At 39.9% G+C, this 24,254-nt stretch overlaps 1 protein-coding gene across 1 annotated transcript; it reads left to right on the forward strand.

Moving 5' to 3' along the window:
* The first annotated feature begins 2,796 nt into the window (after nt 1-2,796).
* LOC134444011 (uncharacterized) lies at nt 2,797-23,669 on the forward strand. Its single transcript, XM_063193500.1, has 14 exons — nt 2,797-2,818; nt 3,598-3,660; nt 5,410-5,450; nt 10,045-10,254; nt 10,502-10,649; nt 10,760-10,839; nt 11,367-11,556; nt 15,473-15,788; nt 16,167-16,321; nt 18,647-18,709; nt 19,143-19,466; nt 20,558-20,818; nt 21,249-21,283; nt 23,655-23,669. Exons 1-14 carry the CDS (start codon nt 2,797-2,799, stop codon nt 23,667-23,669), a joined length of 1,923 nt encoding a protein of 640 aa, XP_063049570.1.
* Nucleotides 23,670-24,254: the final 585 nt, after the last annotated feature.

The following is a 24,254-nucleotide window of genomic DNA, read 5'->3' on the forward strand; positions in this document are numbered from 1 at the left end:
TAAAACAATGTATTACATATTGAACACTTGCCTTTTGCTGTGCTTGTATCTACTATCTCATATAATTTATTTTAAGTTTAGCCTAATGAAGTGTATGCAACAGCTAATGAAAGCCAGAAGAATGACATGGTAACAAAAACTAATGATGACGTTACTGGTGACCCTATAAATGTATTTCCTGGTCTTACTGAGCTGTCAATGGGGGCGGCCTTGGCCCAATGGATAGGGAGGTGGACTTAAGATCAGAGGGTTGCAGGTTTAGATCCTATTCATACCTCTCGCTACACCTCTATCCATGGCTGAAGTGCCCTTGAGAAAGGCACCTAACCCCACTTTGCTCCAGGGACTGTAACTGTAAATTACTGTAAGTCGCTTTGGATGAAAGCGTCAGCTAAGTGAAATGTAATGTAATGTAATGTCTTCACAGTGGCCTGTGTCCCAGATATATTGTTTGCAGCAGAAGGTAACTCCATCAGACTGGTCATGAATGGACATCGCATTGTGGACAAAGATTACGTGTGCTGGACTTTTAATGAAAGAGACATCGTTACATATTATCCACGTTATCCTAAAAACCGCAAGTTACGAGTTTGGTCCTCCTACCAGAGCAGAGTAGAGTTCAATACCAGAGACCTGTCTATGGAGCTGAAGAACCTGAAGAAGAATGACACTGGACTCTACACAGGAGAGGTGAAAACACCAGAGGACAAAACTATTCTTGAATACTCGCTCTTTGTTTTTGGTGAGTTGTTGTTGCGTTATTTTACATATTAATTCAATATAAAGAATTAATATAATACAGTACATTCAAATAAGAGCAATGATACATGTATGACAGTCTAAAAAAGTAACATGGATGTTTGTTTCCAGAGCCAGTTGAGAAGCCAGTCCTGACTACACATCTTAACTGGTCCAGTGGTGACGAGTGTCAGGTGATGGTGACGTGTAGAGCTGGTGACCTCTCTGTGACCTCCAGCTGCAACATCAGCACCTGCACACAGGATGGAGACTCTACTCATGGTGGCCTCAGCATCTTCACCAGGCACGGCTCCATCATCTGTAACCATAGCAACCCAGTCAGCTGGAGCCAGGATGCCGTGGACATTGGGGACCTCTGCCCACCTGAACCAGGTGAGGAACTCACATGTTAACTATTGTACGTATATCAGGTCTTCAATAAGAACATGGTGAGGGACACATTTGGAAATGAGTGTGCAGGTCTTGTTATAAGCAAAAAGATGTAAATTGACGCAACAGGATTTACATTCCTTGTGGCTGTTAAATTGTTTTCACAGACCCAACGATGACCATTGTGACAATCTGTGCAGTCGTTGGAGGAATCTTACTGCTAATAGCCCTTCTTGGTGGTTTCCTGGCATATGTAAGAAGGTACAGTGCAGCGTTACTGTTAAAAAAAACAATTGCCCCATTTTCCGTATTATATTGTACAATTATCTAAAGTATAACACACTCATGATAATATGAGAGAGAGAGAGAGAGAGAGAGAGAGAGAGAGAGAGAGAGAGAGAGAGAGAGAGAGAGAGAGAGAGAGGAAAACAAAAGAGTGAGAGCGTGAGAGCGAAAGAGGCAGAGAGAAGGCTTGCTTATTTGTTAACAAACCACATATGCTTCTGCTGCGGTTATTTTGATCTCGTTGCTCATCTGCTGACGTCTTCTCATCTCTAATTCTGTCCATGGTTTTGCAATAGAGTCCATCTCCAAACGACATCAGTCTACATGGGTAAGTGTGTCTTAAAGTGACACTGTGTGAGATTTTTAGTTGTTTATTTCCAGAATTCATGCTGCTCATTCTCTAATGTTACCTTTTTTCATGAATACTTACCACCACCATAAAATTCTAAGTATTCATTATGACTGGGAAAATTGCACTTTTCATACATGAAAAGGGGGATCTTCACCATGGTCCGCCATTTTGAATGTCCAAAAATAGCCATTTTTAGCTGCAAAAATGACTCTACTAGGATCATACTAAAAAATATTTGTTTATTACTTAGAAATCTTTCATGTAAAGATCAAATTTGGCAATTGGCAGCCCAGTTTCAATGAGCAGCATTGTTGCAGTCCCCTTTTTGACCATTTCCTGCACAGTGTCCCTTTAGCTGTTTCACAAGTTTCATTGCAAGTAAAGTTATCAAGCAAGTTAAAGCAAAGAGTTGTGTTTAAAAGACAGGAAGTAGTTGTGGGACTTTTGTCTTATGTTATGTTTTCTGATGTGCATTTGCATGACTTTGTTTTGTCTCATCTTCTAGACAATCTTCAACACAGAGGGGGTTTCAGACGAGTTTGACTGAGGTTGTCCACACCCTACCTCCAGACAAGGATTAAATCATTTTGTCATTCCATGTAAATATGCTAAATATGAATATAGCGTACTATAGCATTGGCTGTGGAATATGAAGTGATGTTTAAAGCAATAAAGACAATGATGAATTAGTTTTACTGTGTTTAAGTTGTTTTTTCTTCTATAAATCATGTCCTTTCTTACTCGCATCAATACTAACAGCCCCAAAAAGGGGCTAACCCAGTGTGGGGTCATCTGGAATTCAAATGGGGTCGCCTGAAACGTCTAGGTTTGAAAAAAAAAGAACACTGATAAATATTACTAATTAGAATAACACAACAATGACTAATTCATATTCTGATTAAAACACTGCATACAACCTTAGATTTTCATACATATCTATACATTTATTAGCCTACAAGTTAACTGAGTTGTAGTTTTTTTTTTGGCGTGAAAAAATGTGTATGGTGTCCCCAGAAATCTGGGATGTCGAAATGTGGTCCCGAGCCAAAAGAGGTTGGCGACCACTGGGCTAACCACACAGCATACTCAACAGAGGGTTACTGCACTTCACTGGCATTGCCATCATATTAGATAGGCATTGCATTGATATAAATAATGGTATGTGATGGTTGTTATTGAAGTGGTGTAAAGGCACAACACCTCCACCTACAGGTGAAGAAGTGTTACTACATGAGCTGCATTGAAGACTGTGAAGTCCTTGTGTCCACTGATGGAGGGGGAATCATTGGCTGACTGTCTATTCTCCAACAGAACAGAGTGCAGAGAGCCCACCACCACGTTTTAAACAGCGTGCTGTTCAGGTGACTTTAAAAACATGTACTGCTATTTCCGCTGTGCGTGAGCCACAGGTTGCACAACCTGACCATTTGCCTGGTTACCACCAGAGCTAAGTGAGATACAGATCGAAACAATAGTGTAGAACCAACGGCAGCATGGGAGTTTCCAGGCTACCTGACCATATAGAGCATGGATTTGGTGACCATCGGTCTTCCATCACATTATTATTAGTGTGTTTACTTTGTAATGAATTATTGTGTAGGGCCTATGGTTCTGTTTGCCTTCTTCTGTTGTCTTTTCACTGTATAGAACATTTTCTAGACCACAAGATTAAGATGACTGTATCCAAGTGCTGTGAAACCTACTACAGGAAATGTGGTGGGCCATGCAGCTTCTATCAGAGAGAAGACAGGAAGAGAACAGCATGTAGGCCCCCACTACCTTTCGTTTGTAGTCTCTGACCTCTCTCCTCTCTTCTCCTCTCTTCTGTTCAGCAGTGGCTGAAACTATGGTGGACTTCTTTTCACTGCTATTGCAAGTCCTCAGTCTTCACACAGGTAAAAACAAACAATTTACTCATCATTCTGTTTCTCACATAAAAATCTTAATAATAGGCTGGCGCACACAGTGCACTGCATGTACATAGAATGTATTTGCATAAAATGTCTGTCATTTCCCATTTCTGAAAATGCAAAGTAGCAAACATTTATAACATTTACTCGAAATATTGTTAAAGATTTATTTGGTACATATATCCACATTAACATTTGCCACTTTGCTATGTTTGGACCTTGCAAAAAATTAACTTTACCGGTACAATGTACCACACACAAAAGGAGCGGTCTAGCAGGTGCAATGGATTATAGGAAATGCATCTGTTTAAAGGACTTACACATCATATTCTTAAAGTGGTAAAGTGATACTGTCCCGTTTTTGGAAATAAGCTTATTTTACGCCTCCCCTACACTCTTAGAAAAAGGGGTTCTTTGGGGTGCCATATAGAACCATGGGTGTTCAAGTGGGGGACAATAGAACCTTTTCCACGGCAAAGGTGCTATTTTAGGCACCTGAATATTTATTTGATTTCCAACGAACCTTTTCCAACGGCAAGATTCACTTCAGGTGTTAATCGGTAAGTGACAACAAATTTTGTCCTTCTGTGTCATTTCTTAGTAAAAACAAAGTGACATAGGCCCACATTAAATGGTGTTTCCCTTTTAATAACGTGTAAGGGCGTGTCTTTCAGCGTAAGCTTTCATTGGTTTTCAACATTAAGCGGCGTTAACGTTGTGAACGCCCACCACTCTGTTATTATTGTCTTAGCTAGCGTAATGAAAATCTTGTTCGCTAGCATTTTAAAAAGGATACAGATCAAAGTCAACATTTGTGATTACAACAGGGAGTATCATACATATTGTGTATCATTTGTTTTCGTGGTGTATATGTTTTAGAGGGTGCAAAGGCCAAGTTGCCACAAACTACCGTAGCCAAATCTTGACTTTAGAGTGGCGATGACAGGCCCATTGGCTAGCAAGTTTACCATTGAAACCAATGATACAGTGTTTGAAACGCTTGTTCTTGAGAATTCAGATGCAGCCTGGCATTAAATGGGTCACGAATAGTTACATATTATATTCCATGTTTACAAAGCCACCAACAAATGCAGCTTTACTGTGTGACTGTGAACGTTGTATTGGCAGTGCCTTTACGGAGACACTGGCTTCTTCCCAGACTAATCAGTGGGGGCACTTACTGGTAGGCCTATTCGCCTTTCGAAAAAAGATCAATTCGTAAGGGGGTCAACTCTTTTAAATGATGTGTACAGGAGCAGACCTGCTTTTATGGACGGGAATATCGTAGCTGCGTTTGCGTGGCCTATCTTGCTATTAGTCGAGTGGTCTTACCCTGTACTGCTGTTGCGCTAATAAACAAGTTGTTATTTACCTCTTCACTTAACCTAACTTATCCTGAACCAGCTTTGTAGTATAGGTCCCTGGACTGGAGTCCTCATGTTCTTAAGAAACGGAGGGCTCCGGTCTCTTCTATTAGATGATTTAGGTACCACTTAAATTAACCTGGTTTACTTCTGAACCAACTTATAGCCCCCAGGTGGTGACACAAAATAACAAAATGAGGTCTGTAAATGCTGCACCTAGTGCTGTGAGTAGATTCAGGATTTTGAGTAGGCCTACTTTCACAAATGTGTGGTGTATGTGTGTGTGTGTGTGTGTGTGTGTGTGTGTGTGTGTTTGTGTTTGTGTGTGTCTCTGTGTGTTTGTGTGTGTCTCTGTGTGTTTGTTTTCCAGGAAATATGGCCGATACCACCTTTGGCTGGTCCACCTTTGAAGTATGTCGTTGGCTGGAGCTGAATGGGTTAAGTGAAGCCAAAGACATCTTTATCGGTAACACACCCAACTTTTTGTAATGATGGAGCGTTTTTTTCTCGATGTGGTTTTTGCAGTGTTGTCAAGTTCACCATACCAAAATATCTTAGCCATCTACAGCTCACGCACCAACACCAACCTGATTTTCGAGCGAAATGTATTATTGATGGATGCAGAAAAAGCTACAAAAGTGTAGGAGCACTGAGGATGCATGTATACAGACTCCATCGGCAGTACCTGCAAGCCAAACCTCAAGACCAAATAGATTCCGAAAATGAAGACGACTCTGAGGATGACCCAAATATAGACGAACATAATGTGGAAGAACCTCTGCCTAGACATAGTTTAGAGACACTATTGTCTGGGTTACAAAAGCATGTGGCACTATTCATTCTGAACCTCCAAGAAAAGCATCTTCTCCCAAAATTGACACAAGACACCATTGTAATTTATTCTAAATTTTTTCCAGGAATAATATGCAAGCATCATTAAATTTCATTTAGAAAAATTAGGCCTTACTGTCGAAGACAATGAGTTAACCCATCTATTGTCAGATACAAGATTATTTGACCGAACGTTTGAATTTGTACAATCTGAGTACAAATTACTCCAATTTGCGGCCACAGATTTAAACATGATAGCTCCAGTACAGTATGTGTTGGGAGTCAATGAGAGGGGCTCCCCTGAGACTTGCCAGTACATTCCAATTAAGGCATTATTACAACTGATTTTGTCCAAAGATGATATCTTTGAAAATGTAAGGCATGGTAGAGATTGTGAAGGCTTCTTAAATTACTTTACAGACGGCAAGATTTTCCAAAATTCCCCATTCAATGGCGACCAAAATCTAATTAGGCTGCATTTTTATACAGACGAGGTGGAGATCGTGAACCCTCTTGGAAGTAACAAAGCCATCCACAAAATATGTGCTTTCTATTTTTTCATTGGAAACATTGAAACAAAATACCAGACACAGCTTAGACACATCCATTTGTCCAGATTTGTGAGGCACCAGCTACTGAGAAAGTACACGTATGGGGATATACTGGATCCCTTAGTCAGAGACCTTCAACGTCTCTATAGAGATGGCTTCACAGTTAACAACAATGGTGAACATCATTTCCAGGGCAGTGCTGGCTACAGTATCAGCTGACAATCTCTTGGCAGGGTTTTTGTGTAGCTTTAGCCATGGCCGTGTGTGCCGTTACTGTATGATTGACCATTCTGACATTGAAAACAAGCTCTCAGAAGATGAAGTCACCATCAGATCTCATGATACACACCTACCACTTGCAAGCTCTTAGGGAAAATCCTGACATATCCAAACAAACATATGGTGTTGTTAGTGACTGCCCCTTCAGTGCTCTTGAGTACTTTGATATGTCTTCATGTTTTCCCCCTGATGTGATGCACGACTTTTTAGAAGGTGCTATCCCTCAAGTGCTGTCCAAACTTTTTGTCAGCCTACATGAAGAGAAAATTATTTCTCTGGACAACATCTGCGATGAAATTGAAGCATTTGAATTTGGAAAAAATGACAGGGGAAATAAACCACAAAAAATAAACAAACACTCAATCAGACAGGGACGCCTACCAGGTTCTGCAAGTGAGAGATGGTGCCTTTTTCGCCTCCTCCTTTTATCATTGGCCATCTTATTCCAGAGGGAAGTAGTGGGAGCACAACCTTTTATGTTGAGGTTGGAGATAATCCTTCCTCCATTATAAGAGCATTCTTCATTACCTGTCCCTCGTCATCAGACACTTCCTTTCCCTATTCCATTTACTTCTCCCAGGAAAATTAACCCCAAAACTTTACTGTCTAATTCAACACCCACGGCTCATCAAAAAAATGTGGACCTCTCAGACTATTCTGCTGTAGTCCTATGTGATTTGAGGGAAAACATCAGTACTTCAAAAGACTGGCCCGAAATACCTTCCGTTTAAAAAACATCTGTGTCACACTGGCCAAACGTCAGCAGCTACGGCAATGCTAGGAGTTGATGTCTGCACGTCCTCAGGCAGGATGAATACACTGAGAAACAATGTTCTCGTCCAGTGAGGTCTCTTTCACAGCAGATCTGTTTAGGCCTTGTACAGAGATTCACTTCAGGAAACATTTAAAAGGATGAGTTTTGGTGGTCAACATACTATGCGTGGACAATGTTAGCCTATATTGTCAACAATGGTTTTGTGCTGGGTGTAGTTGAAGAGAATATCCCATTTTTTTTGAGAATCAGGAAGAGACAACGCTTCAGATGCACCTTGTTTTCAGAAATGTTGATCCCCTCTCAGTACAATCACCATGCATTCATATGAGGTCATAGATGATGGAGGTCAATGGATCATCACCCAACTTGGTGAACAAAAGGACTATCACTCCCTTGATCTTTATGTCTTTGACAATAAAACTGCCACTAGCCTTCACCATGCTGTGTATAAAAGGTACATGAACATGCATAAACAGCCATGCTGGTTACATGACAGTTAACTTAAAAATAGGGCAGAAAACAAGATCAGTAACTTGTGCGCTTCCTATGGCCAGAGATCATTCCTTCACACTTACACCAAAACATTTAATGGCACCACTGATGTCTTCTTTTTTATAAACATCTTTGCTAATGTATCTGTATATGTTTGTGTGTGTGTCTGTGTTTTCTCTCCCTAGATGAGGATATTGATGGGGAAACCCTTTTGGGTTTAACAGAGAATATGGTGGCACGCCTCTTCCCAAAACTAAAACAGCAAGTCAAATTTTTATCAGAATTGGAAAAAATTAAACACAACGTTCTGCCAAAACGGTATGTACAATAGCATTCTTATTCTCAAAAGTTGTTTTGCTTGAAGATGCATATGCTGTAGTTGTTTGTAAAATTATGTTGCCATGTTTCTTCAGTTAGTAACCTGACCAAGTCATATTTTTTCCGCATTGCTTGTTCATATACTGTATGTATCTACTTTGAATGTAATAAGTTATGGCTGTCTTAATGTTTCTGCTTTTTTTCTTCTTCTTTTCAAAATCAGAAATGATAATCCCCCAGTCAACTCAGCAATTACCACTACGACAACACCAGTCCAAACACCAACCACTGCCTGGCCAACTGTTTACACCCTCCCCACTTTAAGCCCAGAGGTCAGGGAGGCGCTGGCCAAGAGAGATCCTGCTTTCTACAAAAAAGACAAATCGCATATAAGAACGGCTCTAATCACATTGTTATTTGATGACATAACGCGATATACTTGGTAAATACAGCAATGTGCAATCCTTATAATACCAAGCTCATGTCAAATATGTTGTAGATGACCCTTTTCCCCACTATACTTTTTGCTATACTCAGATTTTTGCTATATGTTTACTGCAATGTGCAATAATGTTTATTAACTCTTTGTGTATGTCTTGTATCTACAGTATGTCTTGTATGTATCTATGTATCTATGTAAGCTGTCAGACACCTTCATTTCCCTCGGGATTAATACATCTGCTCTACTCTATTCTACACAGGTATTCGAGTCACAAGATGGATAGTGATGTCCTGGGCACCTTAATATCCAGGCATCCATTTTAGAAGTCTCTCTGGATTTGTAAGTAGTACTAAACATTACACTCATTCTCATTATTGTTATATCTCACTTTTGTTTTGCTTATTATTGTTGTAGTGAGTGCTGGGTGGTATTAGTACATGGGTTCCCAAACATTTTTCCTTGTGCACCTATTGCACACTTTAATGAAAGATGTCCTCAAGTGTGTTAAATTTCGATGGGTTCGGGTTTATTTACATTCTTCACAGGACAAACATACAGCGCTACGGCATAACCGCTGCCTTCAGTTCAACACAACTGTCACAGTTTCGTTCTATTCTATTTCGTTCGACCTAGTTACTGGGCTACTCAGATCATTGACTGGTCCTATGATGCCATCTACTGGCCAAAACGTGCAACAGCACTATTAAACTAAAACACACAACTACACACAACTTCTGACAGGGCAACAAAAAGACAAAGAAGGAGAATAAGGGAATAATAAGGCAATAACAAAAAGACAAAAATGGGGGGTCCACTACACACCCCCCTTGGACATTAAAATGAGGTTCGCTGATTGCAACTCAATTATGGCTACACTACGCAAGTCATCGCACATTAGGTAGAGTCATTTTGGGGAATTTCTCATTTCCAATAGATCTGATGTTTTTTCTGCTGCCATTACAATGGATGCTTCCATCGTACAATTCACCATACAATAACATCTGCTTTTGTATTCCAAGGAAACCCTGTTGGAGTGCCTTAAAAATAAATTAAAAAAAGAGCGGAGGACCCTCGTACACATGGACAAAGTGTTAGAGATGAGGCAGAAATATGGCAAGAGGCATCAGACAACATCACCAGATGGGGGAAACCACTGCTGTCTCAAAAGAAAACAACAAGTAAATTGCAGCCACAGTTTTGTTTTGTATAGTGTTTCCTATAGCAGTTCATTATTACTGTTTGTTTGTTTGTTTGTTTTGTTTTGTATTTTGTTCTTCATCTTATTGATTACTGTTCTTTTGGTCATTCACGTCTTAGCTCACAACAGAAGTAGTGGAAGGGGAAGATGACCAAAGCATCTCTGAACACCTGAAGGCCATTGATGCAGAGCTTAAGAAGATCAGGCCAAACTTCACTAACATTGAGTGGAGGATGGAGAGGACGCTACACACCAGAACACCGCTGTATAAATCTTCCTCTGCATCAGACTTCTTCCAGCAGTTCCCCTTCCTAAAACACCCACGACTGGTAAGCTCCCATTACTTGGATTGTCTGGGCTCTAAATTAACTTTTTTCCTCACCAGCTAAAATGACTTGTAGATACTGATTGTACTTGCCAAACACATACTCACTAATGGGCCAAAGAGGCTTATATGTTATTCCACCAGCCAAACGAAATTTTTACCAGCATTTGGCCGGTTGGCTGGTGTTAACTGATTGTCAGTTAAAACAGCTGGACAACTGGAAATACAAAAAAGCCTTCTTCTCTTTCCAGCTACTTCACGAAATGCGACTGCGGTTTGGTCACGACCTGGACTCCCTCTTCGGCACATTCATCGAGGAAGCAGCGGAGAAGATTGTGGGGGCTTCCAAGGGCCCCCTGAAAGCAGCCATATTGCCGCCTGATCGAGTCATATCACCATGTAAGGAAGTTATGCTTTATATTCCAATTAAAGTTTTCATTTGTAAAAAGCCTAGCTGATGAAATGCCAAGTCATGTCTAATTACGTTTGTCATATTTAATTATTTCCAGGTATGCGGACCAATGCGGCTGTACTGCTCCTCCCGACCTTAATGAAGGAGAACGCAAAATATTTGTTCTGCTTCAATGAAGTAAGCAATTCAACTTTTTGTTTCTTAACATTAACTGTAAACCTGTTAACTGTTTCTTAACTGGTGAGTCGGGACCTAAAAGTGGTTAGTGGATGGGTCTTGGGTGGCTCCCGGAGTTGTGATGTACAAATGTATTAATTCACCCTTTTATCACCAGCCAAAATTTGAAACAATTGCTTTTCAGTACCAAGATATGCTTGACACCATCTAAAGCAAATTTGATTATCTTGGTCTCTTCAGAGCACACAACATGGTTCCAGTAATTCATATCCTTGGTCTGTTCATATCTTTTGAGACCAAGATAACCAAATTTGCTTTAAATGGTGTCATAAGTGAGTTTTACAAAAAAAAGTTTATCATCTGGCAAGTCTAGCATTGTAGATATTAAATGTTTAACATTTTAATATCTCATAATTCTTATTTGGATAAATGTTGTGTTCCATGTTGCTTTTGTGTTTTGTAGAGCAGGGAAAGAGCGTTAAAACACAGTTTTTTATCATTATTCATTGTTATGTTTTCTTTTTCAGGAACCACTGGCGCCAACACCAACTATTATGATGTGCTTCGAAGACTCTCCACTGACAGCCGATATGGTTTCCATCAAGATGGATGGGGAATGCATCATCCCACCCTCCCCAGACATCGATGCCACTTTGGGGCTGTTGTGCATTTTTTCATTATATTTTTTATTTGATATCCACTATCCCAAAGAGGCACGTCATACCTTAATTTTTTTTGAGAGGCGGTTAAATCTAGCTGTGGCCAAGCATTCTCTACCCGTGTTAAGGGTGGAAAAAATGTTGCAGTAATGACATTTGCACGATCATTAATACAAATGTGTGTGTGTGTGTGTGTGTGTGTGTGTGTGTGTGTGTGTGTGTGTGTGTGTGTGTGTGTGTGTGATTTCTTGTGGGTTTGTTTTATAAAAAACTATTTATATTATTGATCTTTTATATAAATAGGAATGTAGATTTTGAATATTGATCATAAGGCCACACCAATTTAATTTGTTGGTTCTCGGATTCGCCGCTTGTATTTTGTATCAAAATGAAAAAAAAAAAAATCAGTTTCAATACCCCAAAAAATGAAATCGCTTAAAAAACCCCGAAGACTGCATGTTTTCATGAACGGAGAGGTGTCTCTTTAGTAGTTGGAGGCCATGTGACGCAGAGAACCAATAAAACCACTCCTTTCAACATGCCGATTACGACTAGCGAATCAGGAAACGCGTTACATTCAAATGGTTTTACAGACAAACATGCAATGGCAAGTTGAAGCCCCTGTGGGTTAGGGACTGTTCGTTATTTATTTTCGGGGTCACCGGAAGAAAATAGGGGAGGGTCACGTCATTTTTTTCATTGCTGAGGGGAGGGTCATCAATTTCTTTTAAGCTGGCTAGGGGAGGGTCATCCAAAAATGTTTGGCACATTTATTAGAAAAAAGCATTCCTACCTTGTTTGTATGCTTTGATGTAACATAGCCTCAGAAACGCTTCTCCATTTAGCTAAAATTGATCACAGATTCATACCCCGTTGTGTTCTGTTGTGTCGAAGAGCTATCATAAGTTATCATAAGCTAAATCAAATTATAAATGTATGAAATGCCCCCGCGTTCGTGAAGTAGACTACTATAGTTTTCAAGAGGGCGCCTACAATAACATCCAGTAAGCTAGCAGCAGCGTTGGTCAATCAACGTTTGTCAAAAAAATAAAAAAATAAGGTAGAATAGGGCTATTTACTACTTCTCCATAGGGGAGGGTCATGCATTTTTTTGACGGCGTCGCGGGGAGGGTCATCAAAGTTTTGAAGCTCGTTAGGGGAGGGTCATGCAAAATTTGACGATCAAAGGTGGACATCTTCCGGCGACCCCAAAAATAAATAACGAACAGTCCCTTAGCAGTAGCAGCGGTGAAACACAGTATGGCTCTTAGTGGAATTGGTGGAGTGGGATAGCAGTTTTAAAAAAGTAATACAACAACTCTGGTCCCGCTTGGAGGAAGCAACCTAGCCTGGTCCTGACCATCCCATAATACTACCATACCGGTAGCTTCATTTCTCCCCCTTCCTTGTTCACAGGCAGCCCAACGTTTCAGAATAGAATGTTCGACTTCGCTCAACTATCCGAGTTCACATGTGCCAGCGAGTTTTGTGTTCTCAACCAGGCGAGTTTTGCAACGGACGAGAGAGTTACTATCACGGTAAAAACAGCAAAATGACTTGAGGATATTTTAAACACGAGAGAGTCACAATCACGGGGGAAAACTAAATGGCCACACAAAAACGCATTGCCACACAAAAACGCAGACGCAGCGCTCTAGTGCTGTCGTGTCTGTTCGTAGCGCTTGCTAAGATACCACACTCATTATGCAGAGGGAGAGCGCTCAAAAACGGGGAAATAGACAAAACCCAATTCACCTCAGATTCCACTGTAAACATAGGCTAGGCTATTTGTGCCTATAATGATTTAAAAAATTATGACATTTTTAGCAGGGTTTGTCCATCCATCCATCCATCCATCTATCTTCATATTGTAACTCTGTACTTGTGCCTATTTACTGTCAATGGCGTAGCCTTATTGCAGAAAAGGCTGAATGTTGATCTTACTAGTCAAACACATACTGCCTAAAAGGCTACTAATTTGGTCTTTTCTACCAGCCAAACTGCTTGTAGTCAAGATGTGTTAGTTAGGTAGCCTACTGTCATGTCTTTTATAAAGAGCACATTTGGAAGACTAGTCTATAGCACATGAAATGCTCCAGGTCTTTTAAAATATAGCAACAATAATATAATAATAATAATAATATATATAATATATAATATATATATATATATATATATATATATATATAATATATATAATGTATATATATATATAATATAATATATGTATATATATAATAATTATTATTATTATTATTATTGTTGTTGTTGTTGTTGTTGTTGTTGTTGTTGTTGTTGTTGTTGTTGTTGTTGTTGCTATTATTATTGCTATTGTTATTATTTTAATTATTATTTTTTAAAGCTGAGTGCGTGTGTGTATGGGGTGGTGAAAACATTTGGGTGCACATAAATTTTGTGCTGGTGCACCTAAAAAAATGTTTAGGCGCACCAGTGCAACCAGCACAAAAAGTTAGTCTGGAGCCCTGAAGTGCCAAGAAAAAGTCAAGAATCTGAATCAGATTGGACTGTTTGTTTTGTTAAAATTTAATTACTGTAACTTTTTCTGTTACTAGTAGTATTTTGTGACCATTGATATGGTCACAATGCTGTATTTGTTGTCTTGTTCAATGAAGACTGCGGTTTCAGCCTGTTGAATCATCTCAGTTTATTCAAACCAGATTATTATAATAATTGCCCTATGAGCTAATTTTGTGCCTGGTCTATTTGGCTGCCTTAATTCCCTTCTACACTGTCCTTCTCCATGTCCAGGTGTTTGCCTGTCTTGCACCTTCCTTTGGAGGTCCATGTGAGGCTGATATACAGGTGGTATAACATAACAGTCCCCTTATTACATCCGCGGCATTACCACACGACTAATTTTTTTTTTTTTTTTTTCGCCCTCTCGCTTCAATTTTTTCCTGAAAAAATCCGAGAACCAACAAATTAAATTGGTGTGGCCTAAATATTGACATTTTATATTATAGGTGATGTGTATTAAATAGGAATATAACTGTTTGGTTGTTGATACTCTGCTTCAATTTGCTCATGAAAAAGGTGGGAAATCTGTATATGTTATGTAAATGGGATGTAAGTGTCTTAAGTGTGTGATTGGTGAGGCGTTTAGATCATTAACATTTTGACTGTGTTTAAACTTAAGTGTTTTTTTTATACTTGAGCTCTATGTATTTAACATTAACTTTCAGTATAATAAACGAGTGGTATTTGACTTGTTGTGCTGTCATAATTGAAATATATCATAATGTAATAATAATACTAATTAATATTATTAATAGATGTAATAATAATGAAAAACAATAATACTACAAATAATAATAATAATAATAATAATAATAATAATAATAATAATAATAGTAAATGGTTCTATATGGAACCATCGCCATATACATAAATGGCACCTTCAATGGTTCTTTACAAAGAACCTTTTAAAAAGGTTCCATGTGGAACCATTTAGGGTGTCTTATTTGTACCAAAGGATAGAACCTTTTTAGGTTCCATATGGAACCTTCTTTTCTAAGTGTGTAGAGTTAAATAATAGTGTTTTACCGTTCTCCTATACGGTCAACCGTTTTCTGGGTACGGCAGTGCAAATTTTACCTCCAAGCTAGCAGTTAACATTGAGTCCTATGAGACCAGTTAGCCGCCAGCTGGTCTCATAGAACTCAATGTTAATTTCTAGCATGGAGGTAAAATTTGCACTGCCATACTTAGAGAATGGTTGAAAGTACAGGAGAAAGGTCAAACTCAACTATTTAACTCAAGTGGAGGTTTAATATGAGCTTATTTCCAAAAATGGGACAGTATCACTTTAAGTCCTTCCAAGTCCATGTCATCCAAGTTCACAGTTTATGTAACAAGTAATGATGTAAGCCAAGGGGATAGCATGGCAACATCAAAATTGTAATCATAACGGTACTGATGAACTTTTAAATGAGTTTCCTTACCTGTCTTCACAGTGGCCTGTGCTCCAGAGACTGTCTTTGGTGAAGAGGGCAAATCCATCACCCTGGCCATGAAGGGGGGTGACGTGGTGGATATTTTATTTGTTTCCTGGGTCTTTGATGAAACAGATACACACATTGTCAGTTACTATCCACGTAATCCTAAAGATCGCCAGTTACGAGTTTCATCCTCCTACAAGAGCAGAGTAGAGTTCAATACCAGAGGCCTGTCTATGGAGCTGAAGAACCTGACGAGGAATGACACTGGACTCTACACAGGAGAGATGAGATTCAGCAACAATACGAATGACAGTGGGCTCTACCTAGAAGAGTGGGCAATTGAACATGTAATTGTTGAATACTATGTTGCCATTGGTGGTGAGTTGCGATGTTAATATTAAATTATTCTTAAATTAGCTGCACTTACTGCATACTGAAAAAGACTGTCCTGTGTTTAATTTGACGCTATCGTTTTGCTTTGAGTGTGTGTGTGTGTGCTGTGTGTGTGTGTGTGTGTGTGTGTGTGTGTGTGTGTGTGTGTGTGTGTGTGTGTGTGTGTGTGTGTGTGTGTGTGTGTGTGTGTGTGTGTGTGTGTATGTACAGAGCCAGTTGAGAAGCCAGTCCTGACTGCACATCTTAACTGGTCCAGTGGTGACGAGTGTCAGGTGATGGTGACGTGTAGAGCTGGTGACCTCTCTGTGACCTCCAGCTGCAACATCAGCACCTGCACACAGGATGGAGACTCTACTCATGGTGGCCTCAGCATCTTCACCAGGCACGGCTCCATCATCTGTAACCATAGCAACCCAGTCAGCTGGAGCCAGGATGCAGTGGACATTGGGGACCTCTGCCCACCTCAACAAGGTGAGGAACACATTTGGTTGTGACTGTGCAGGTCTTGTAATAAACAAAAGCATGTCAATTGGTGCAACTGGATTTACAGTCCTTCAAAATGTCTTTACAGACCCAACGATGACCACAGTGACGATCGCTACAGCTGTTGTAGTGATCACACTGCTATTAGCTGTCCTTGGTGGCATCCTGGGATGTGTCAAGCATTTTAGGAAGCGAGGTACGGAGCCACATGCTGTTATTTTCTTATAAAAAATCATCCAAAGGTTGGAGCAGGTTTCACCCAAACAGATTATTGTTCTTTTTTGGGTGCTAAACAAAATATGGTAAACTGAAAAGTAAGAAAAGGTCACACCATGCATTAACTTTCTTTTTATTATTGCACAGACATGTTTCGGGGGTCACCTTTTCTTACCCTTCAGTTCTTTCTTATAGAGACAAATGTCTCAGTTTGCATACATGAACTCTAATCTACTCATCTGTTGTGTTTATTTTGATCTGGTTGCTCGTCTGCTGACGTCTTCTCATGTCTAATTCTGCCCATCTGTCTGTTTTGCAGTAGGGGTCATCTCCAAACACCATCAGTGCATAGGGGTGAGTGGGTCTTTATTGCCTAACAAGTTTCATGTAGGCCCTAAGCAAACTTTTTAGACAAGTAAAAGTGAAGAAAGTGATAAAGGATCAACCAGTTTTTTGTCTTTTCTCATCTTCTAGGAAATCCTTTCTAATGAGATTTGTCAAGACGACAGTTTGACTGAGGTTGTCTACATCCTAATGCCAGACAAGTTAAATACCAATTAAAATGATTTTGTCATTCCATTTAACACATGTAGGCCTATTAGTTGTCTCCTCATTTAATGTTAGCTTGTACTAAATGAGCTGATAAATAAAATTATAATGTATCTTAGCTGAGAAATATGCAGTGATGTTTAGAATTATAAATTGAATGCCACATTTATTTGTTTTTTGTTATTGCGTATTAATTTAAAATTAATAAATACATTTAAATCACGTCTTGTCCTGTTCAGTGCCATCTACACAGTAACTACCTGGTCTGTGGCTTCAATTGTTAGCCATTTTGACCATCTCTACTGTACCTGTACCTACTCTGTATTTAATCAATGTGATGTCAACTACAGTACTAGGATTACTCACAAGCACACTGGTGGAAATACAGTACTGGTGGAAACAAAAATTACTGTTATAAATTTATATTCATCCATGTCTGGCTGGCATCTTGTTTTTGTGTTATTTACCATTTACCATTTTATCATACCAATATCTCTGTACTCTCATTTTAATTGAATACCGTAGTATTAGTTCCACACATCTAAAGAGACTCAAAATAATGATTTATGTATTGTCCATTTTTAACAGTTGTGTGTGTTTACCGAACACCATTGCACGCATTGCATTGCCATCATAATATAGATAGACCTATCAATTGACTATATCTGCAGAGTGGTAGTTTGTAATGGGAAAGGCCCATGATTGCACATAGTGTCACCACCCCTTGTAACAACCAACTACACAGCCTATAAACCCGTCATGTATAAGACCCTTGATCATATGAATAAACTCTACCATTACTGATGACTATGTCTGTCTCTTTACCGTGTAATATTTGAACAGTTCTGCATTTGATCATTGTTACTGAAGTAGCTCTTCTGCTGCATGTGGTCATTGCTGTTGAAGTGGTGTGAAGGCACAACACATCCCTCTACAGGGGAAGAGTTGTTACTACACGAGGCATCACCAAATGTAGCAGTAACTTTCACTGTACTGATGTGCTTCTTCTGGCGGCCATTTCAACGATTTTATACATGCTGTGTGCACTTTGTAAAACATCAGAGGGCAGTATTTTTTTAATGAGCTGCATTGAACATTCTGAAGTCATTCACACCATTGGTTTCCAAAGAGTTTCAGAATAGATTTGTTGGGCTGACCGTCTATTCTCCAGTGGAACGGAGTGCTGTGTTGGGGTGGTTTTAAACGCATAGGCCTACTGTTAGGAATTTGACTGTTACAGTGTGTGACCCACAGGTTTACATACCCTGATCCGTATTTGACTTTGGGCCATCGGTCTATTGCTTTGTTTACTTTGTAATGAATTATTGTGTACAATTCTGTTTGCCTTCCTCTGTTGTCTTTTCACTGTATAGAACATTCTATAGACCACAAGATCAACATGAGTCCGTCCAAGTGGTGTGAAAACAACCACAGGAAATGTGGTGGGCCATGCAGCTTCTATCAGAGAGGACAGGAAGAGAATAGCATGTAGGCCCCTGTACCTTTCTTTTGTAGTCTCTGACCTCTCTCTTCTCTTCTCTTCCGCAGTGGCTGAAACTATGGTGGACTTTGTCTTGCTGCTGCTGTTGCAAGTCCTCAGTCTTCACACAGGTAAAACACAAATTACTCATTCGGTTTCTCACTTAAAAAGCTAAATTATAGGCTGGCATACACAGTGTATGTACATATGTATTTGCATAAAATGTGTCTTATTTGCCATGTTTGCCAGGAAAATGCAAAATAGCATGCTTTTTAAACATAATATTACTCGAAATATTGTTAAAGATTTATTTGGTACATATATACACATTATGATTTGCCATTTGCTGTGTTTGTACCTTGCACTTTACTGGTACAATGTATCTCCACACACAAAAATAGAGGTTCAGCATATGCAATGGATTATATGAAATGCTTACACATCATATTCTTAAAGTGTGAAGTCCTTCATTTTTTTTCAAGAATATCCAAGTTCACAGTCAAAACTGTAATCATATTGGTACTGGTGACCTCTTAAACGTGCTTCCTGACCTTGTCTTCACAGTGGTCTGTGTCCCAGAGACTGTCTTTGGTGAAGAGGGGAAATCCATCACACTGGCCATGAATGGGAGTGATGTTGTGAATAGATCATATGTTGATTATGTCGCCTGGACTTTTAATGAAAGAGACATTGTCACTTACTATCCACATTATCCTAAGGTTCGCCAGTTAAGAGTTTGGTCCTCCTACAAGAGCAGAGTAGAGTTCAATACCAGAGACCTGTCTATGGAGCTGAAGAACCTGACGAAGAATGACACTGGACTCTACACAGGAGAGATGAGAACACCAGAGAATGTGCATTTTGTTGAATACTATCTCTTTGTTTTTGGTGAGTTTCAAAACATATTTGGCTGTATATAGATTAAATGTTAGTTGGACCCATATATTACATACAATGACTTTAAAGACCCTGAAAGAGTTCCCAATATTTTATTTGGGGATAAGAAATAATGTGAGTGAATTGTACGTGGATTCATATGAACTATCTACTGATAATTAACTATTAATTATTCATGTATTTTCTGACATAGACATTTTAAATATTAATACAATATTAATAACAAGCACAATTTAACAAGCATAATTAGTAATAAGTAAGGGTTAACGTTCGGCGAGAAGGTCGCTACCGTGGAATAGCAGCACGACAGAGAGAATCTTTAGACCCCGACGCGGAGCGGAGGGGTCTTGTTCTCTCTGAAGTGCTGCTATTCCACAAAGCGACCGACTCGCCGAACGTTAACCCGCTTATTATATGGATATACTTAAATGATTCACACATGCGGGGACATTTCTTTAGACCTATTTAATGTTAAGATTGTTGCTGCGCAAAACAAAACAGTGCCGTTGTGGAACACCGCTAGGCAACAGCTAGGTAGGCTAGCCAGGACAACAGGTGTTGTCTATCGCAGCAGCTGATTAGAGTGACAAAAGACCGGACCCCCTGCGGAGTGATATGAAACATTCGCTTTAGCCACTGACTTGTATACAAGCCAGTGGCTTTAGCAGTGAACGTATTGTTGCCATTGACAGCGGTAGCCAGGACAACGGGTGCTGTCTATCACAGCAGCTGATAGAGTCTTGTTGAAAAGTCGCTTTAGCAGTGAAAAGTCTTGTTGCCATTGACAGGGGTCTGTTATAGACCAACCCGTCCGTTATCGAAAAATAACAGACGTCCGAACGTTGGGGAGCCCCGTTGAAATGAATGGAGCATTCGACAGATGACGTCACAACCATATAATAAGCATATTTAATAGTCATACAAGTAGTCGTACATATTTTATAACAATGATAAATGTGTGATAGTAAATGTGTGTGTGTGTGTGTGTGTGTGTGTGTGTGTGTGTGTGTGTGTGTGTGTGTGTGTGTGTGTGTGTGTGTGTGTGTGTGTGTGTGTGTGTGTGTGTGTGTGTGTGTTTCCAGAGCCAGTTGAGAAGCCAGTCCTGACTGCACATCTTAACTGGTCCAGTGGTGACGAGTGTCAGGTGATGGTGACGTGTAGAGCTGGTGACCTCTCTGTGACCTCCAGCTGCAACATCAGCACCTGCACACAGGATGGAGACTCTACTCATGGTGGCCTCAGCATCTTCACCAGGCACGGCTCCATCATCTGTAACCATAGCAACCCAGTCAGCTGGAGCCAGGATGTAGTGGACATTGGGGACCTCTGCCCACCTGTACAAGGTGAGGAACACACACGTTAACTATTGTACAACAGGTCTTGCAATAGGAACAAGGTGAGGAACACATTTGGTAATTTTGTGCTGGTCTCTAATAAACCAAAGCATGTAAATTGGTGCAACAGAGTTTACATTCTGTGACTGTCAAAAAAATGTCTTTTCAGACCCACAGATGACCAGTGTAATAGTCTTCACTGCTGTTGGAGTGGCCATACTACTATTACTATTGTGCCTCCTTGGTAGCATCCTGGGATGCGTTGGACATTTTAGGAAGCGAGGTACAGAAGGGTGCCACAGGCTATTACTCTTTCTTATAACAACAAATGTCTCACTTTACATAGACAAACGCTCTCATCTCATCTTCTCATCTGCTGTGTTTATTTTGAGCTTATCATGTCTAATTGTCGTGTCTAATTCTGTCCATGGTTTTGCAGTAGGGGCCATCTCTAAGCACCATCAGCCTACTGGGGTGAGTGGGTCTTTATTGTCTAACAAGTTTCATGTAGGCTATGAAAACTTATCAGGCAAGTAAAAGCAAAGAATCAACCAGGGTTTCCCCCTTTGTCTCATCTCGCAGGAAATCGTCTACAATAGCTGCACTCTAAGAAAATTTCCCTGCAAAATAACGGCAGTTACTGGCAATTATATTTACCTGTAATTCTACTGTTATTTCACACCAAAAATCAAATACAGCTCATTGCTGTTTAATGTATCACAGTATATAACGTTTTTTCAGCAGCAATTGAACTGTTAAATAACAGTACTCTACAGAAAAATAACAGTACATTTCAGTTAAAAAGTTGAATTGTACTGTGTGATGACAGGCAAATACTGGGTCATAGTTGTATTCATGAATATGGCCATGGCAACTTCCCACCCCACCCATCATTCTCCATAACTGTGGTACCCTGGCCATGTTACCACCCCACCCTCCCATCGTTCACCATGACTGGAGTGCCTTGAGCATGATACTATGGCGCAATGCTGTATTGAGAAAATGGTTTGCGGTGGTCCTTTGAAAGTGTGGGCATAAACAAAATGTCAGAGTACGCAGTACTATGTTACAATGATAGTGTGCAAGGTGGGCTTTTTACTGTATCTCTTGATGAGCCAATGATGAATATAGCATTGGTCAGTCTTTAAAAAAATATTTTGCACCAAGTATCACAGCAAACAAGCAGCACTACAAGCTAGCTCTCAAAGCAATGCCTAATTTGCAGCAGGCACATTATATGCCACAATGCCACAAATGATGCCACATACAGCAAGCTTTCACAAAGAGGAAAGTGTGCAAGCATGTAAGCAAGCTTGTAGGCAAACAAGTGCTATGCTGTGCCATGCAGGCCAGCCAGCAGGCAGGCAAGCAACTGAAGTGTTGATAGTCCAGATTTATATACAGGTGCAAGAGTACCATGTGACCAGAGTCATCAGGCCCTTGGCAGGTGACGCCCGTAATTGAATAATGGCATAACAGCCCTACTCAGGTGAGGCCAGGCACTGATTAGCAGATTGGTTTAGATGGGGCTGCTTATTGCAAGAGTGTTACAAGTTCTTAAAATGTTTCAGCCATTCACACTTTCATCACTATCAAAATGCATGTGCTACTCACACTTTGCTGCATCAAGCACTTTTTAAGTATTGCAGTTTCCTTAGATATTGTTTCATCATGCTTGATAGTATCAGATAATCTTTAACCAGTCAGAATGACTTCAGTTCTTCAGGTGGTATTGAAGTTTGATGGTGATCACGGACAAGTGGAGGATGAATGGGTTTCAATGGTGCTGCCTAAAATAACCTGTTATTTTCTAGAGATGCACCGGATCCGGTTCCGGATCCGGATCCGTCAGGATAATAGAGTTTTTCACAGGGTCCGGGTCCGGCAGGATCTTAAGCAGTGGATCCGGTATCCGGCATGTTACCTAAAAATCAGGGTCTGGTGCATGTCTAGCCTAGGCTTTTCAGTCTTTCACAACCCCAATCACTGCATGGAGTGAAATCCCTTTGGAAGCGGCTATTGAAGGCAGTGTGGCAATAAGCCAATGAGTCTAAACAATAGTTTGCGCCAACGTAATAAAAAGGGCCCACGTGTGCGAGTAGACTATATGTTTCAAACCTTTTGTAGGATCCGGTATCCGGTTCCGGATCCAGCAGCATCTTATTCAGTGGATCTGGTATCCGGCAGGATCCTAAAAATCAGGATCCGGTGCATCTCTAGTTTTTTCCACAACGGCGAATACTGCTATTGTGCAGTACTTACTGTTTATGCTCAATATGTGACTCAAAGTAATATTTTCACAGTAGTTGTCTGTTTTTTCGAAAAGCAGTAGAATGCTGTTGCAGAATTTCCGTAAATAAACAGCTATTTGTTACAGTGTGTGTCAAGACGATTGTCTGACTGAGGTTGTCTACATCCTAATTCCAGACAAGTTAAATCACGATTAAACTGATTTTGTCATTCCATTTAACCTTTGTCCCCTCATTTTATGTCTGCTTGTCCAAAATAATCTGAGAAATATATAATTTAAAGTACAATAGCTGTGATATATGAAGTAATGTTAAGTTGTTTAGTTCCACACATCTAAAGAGACATCATTTGTGTGTATTTTCAATAGTTGTGTATTTTAGTGAACTCCACTGGCATTTGGATCATGATAGACATCATTTGACTGCGTAGAGCGGTAAGTGTGTTATGGGAAGGGGGAGAGGCCTATGGTTGCACACTGTCACTCTCTACCTGTATTAACCTACACAACTAATAAACCCTTCATGTTTAAGATATTTGGCCATAAGAATAAACTCGAAAATGAGCACGTGTTCTGCACTGTGTATCATTTGATCAGCTCTCCTGCATTTGATCGTTGTTATTGAAGTGGTGTAAAGGTACAACACATCCATCTACAGGTGAAGAAGTGTTACTACATAAGGGAACACACCACAGCTGCATGCAATTTCCAATGAAGATTCTTTTATATCTCTGAAGCCCCTTTCACACTCTGGGGCATAATTCACTTTCTCTTTCACTGCTCTTTAAGAAGCATCAATCTTGGAGTTCCTGTTTGGAAGTAAGAATCTGTTTCTCCATGTATCATTTGATGTATCCATAGGCAGAGTTGACAAAACTAAATGTAAATTCATGGTGTAAGTCCAATACTAGCATGTGATATTACATAGCTGTTACACCATTTACTCCATTGCACCTAATGAGGCAGATAGACTGTGTTGTTGCTGAAAAACACTAAAGCCCTAACAGGACCCCACCCAATGCAGTCAGCTAATCACAAAACACAAACAACACAAAAAAAGTTTCCTGGTCTACTGATTACTCAGATGATTTATATGTGTTGGAAGGGGTGCTTAATTTGAACTCTCCACAGGCTGCTGCAGAGAAAGAGAGAGAGCTTGAAAACCAGCCGGATGTCATGTTATACCATACAATGGGC

This window comes from Engraulis encrasicolus, unplaced genomic scaffold, assembly GCF_034702125.1.
Source record: "Engraulis encrasicolus isolate BLACKSEA-1 unplaced genomic scaffold, IST_EnEncr_1.0 scaffold_42_np1212, whole genome shotgun sequence".
Taxonomy (NCBI): Eukaryota; Metazoa; Chordata; class Actinopteri; order Clupeiformes; family Engraulidae; genus Engraulis; species Engraulis encrasicolus.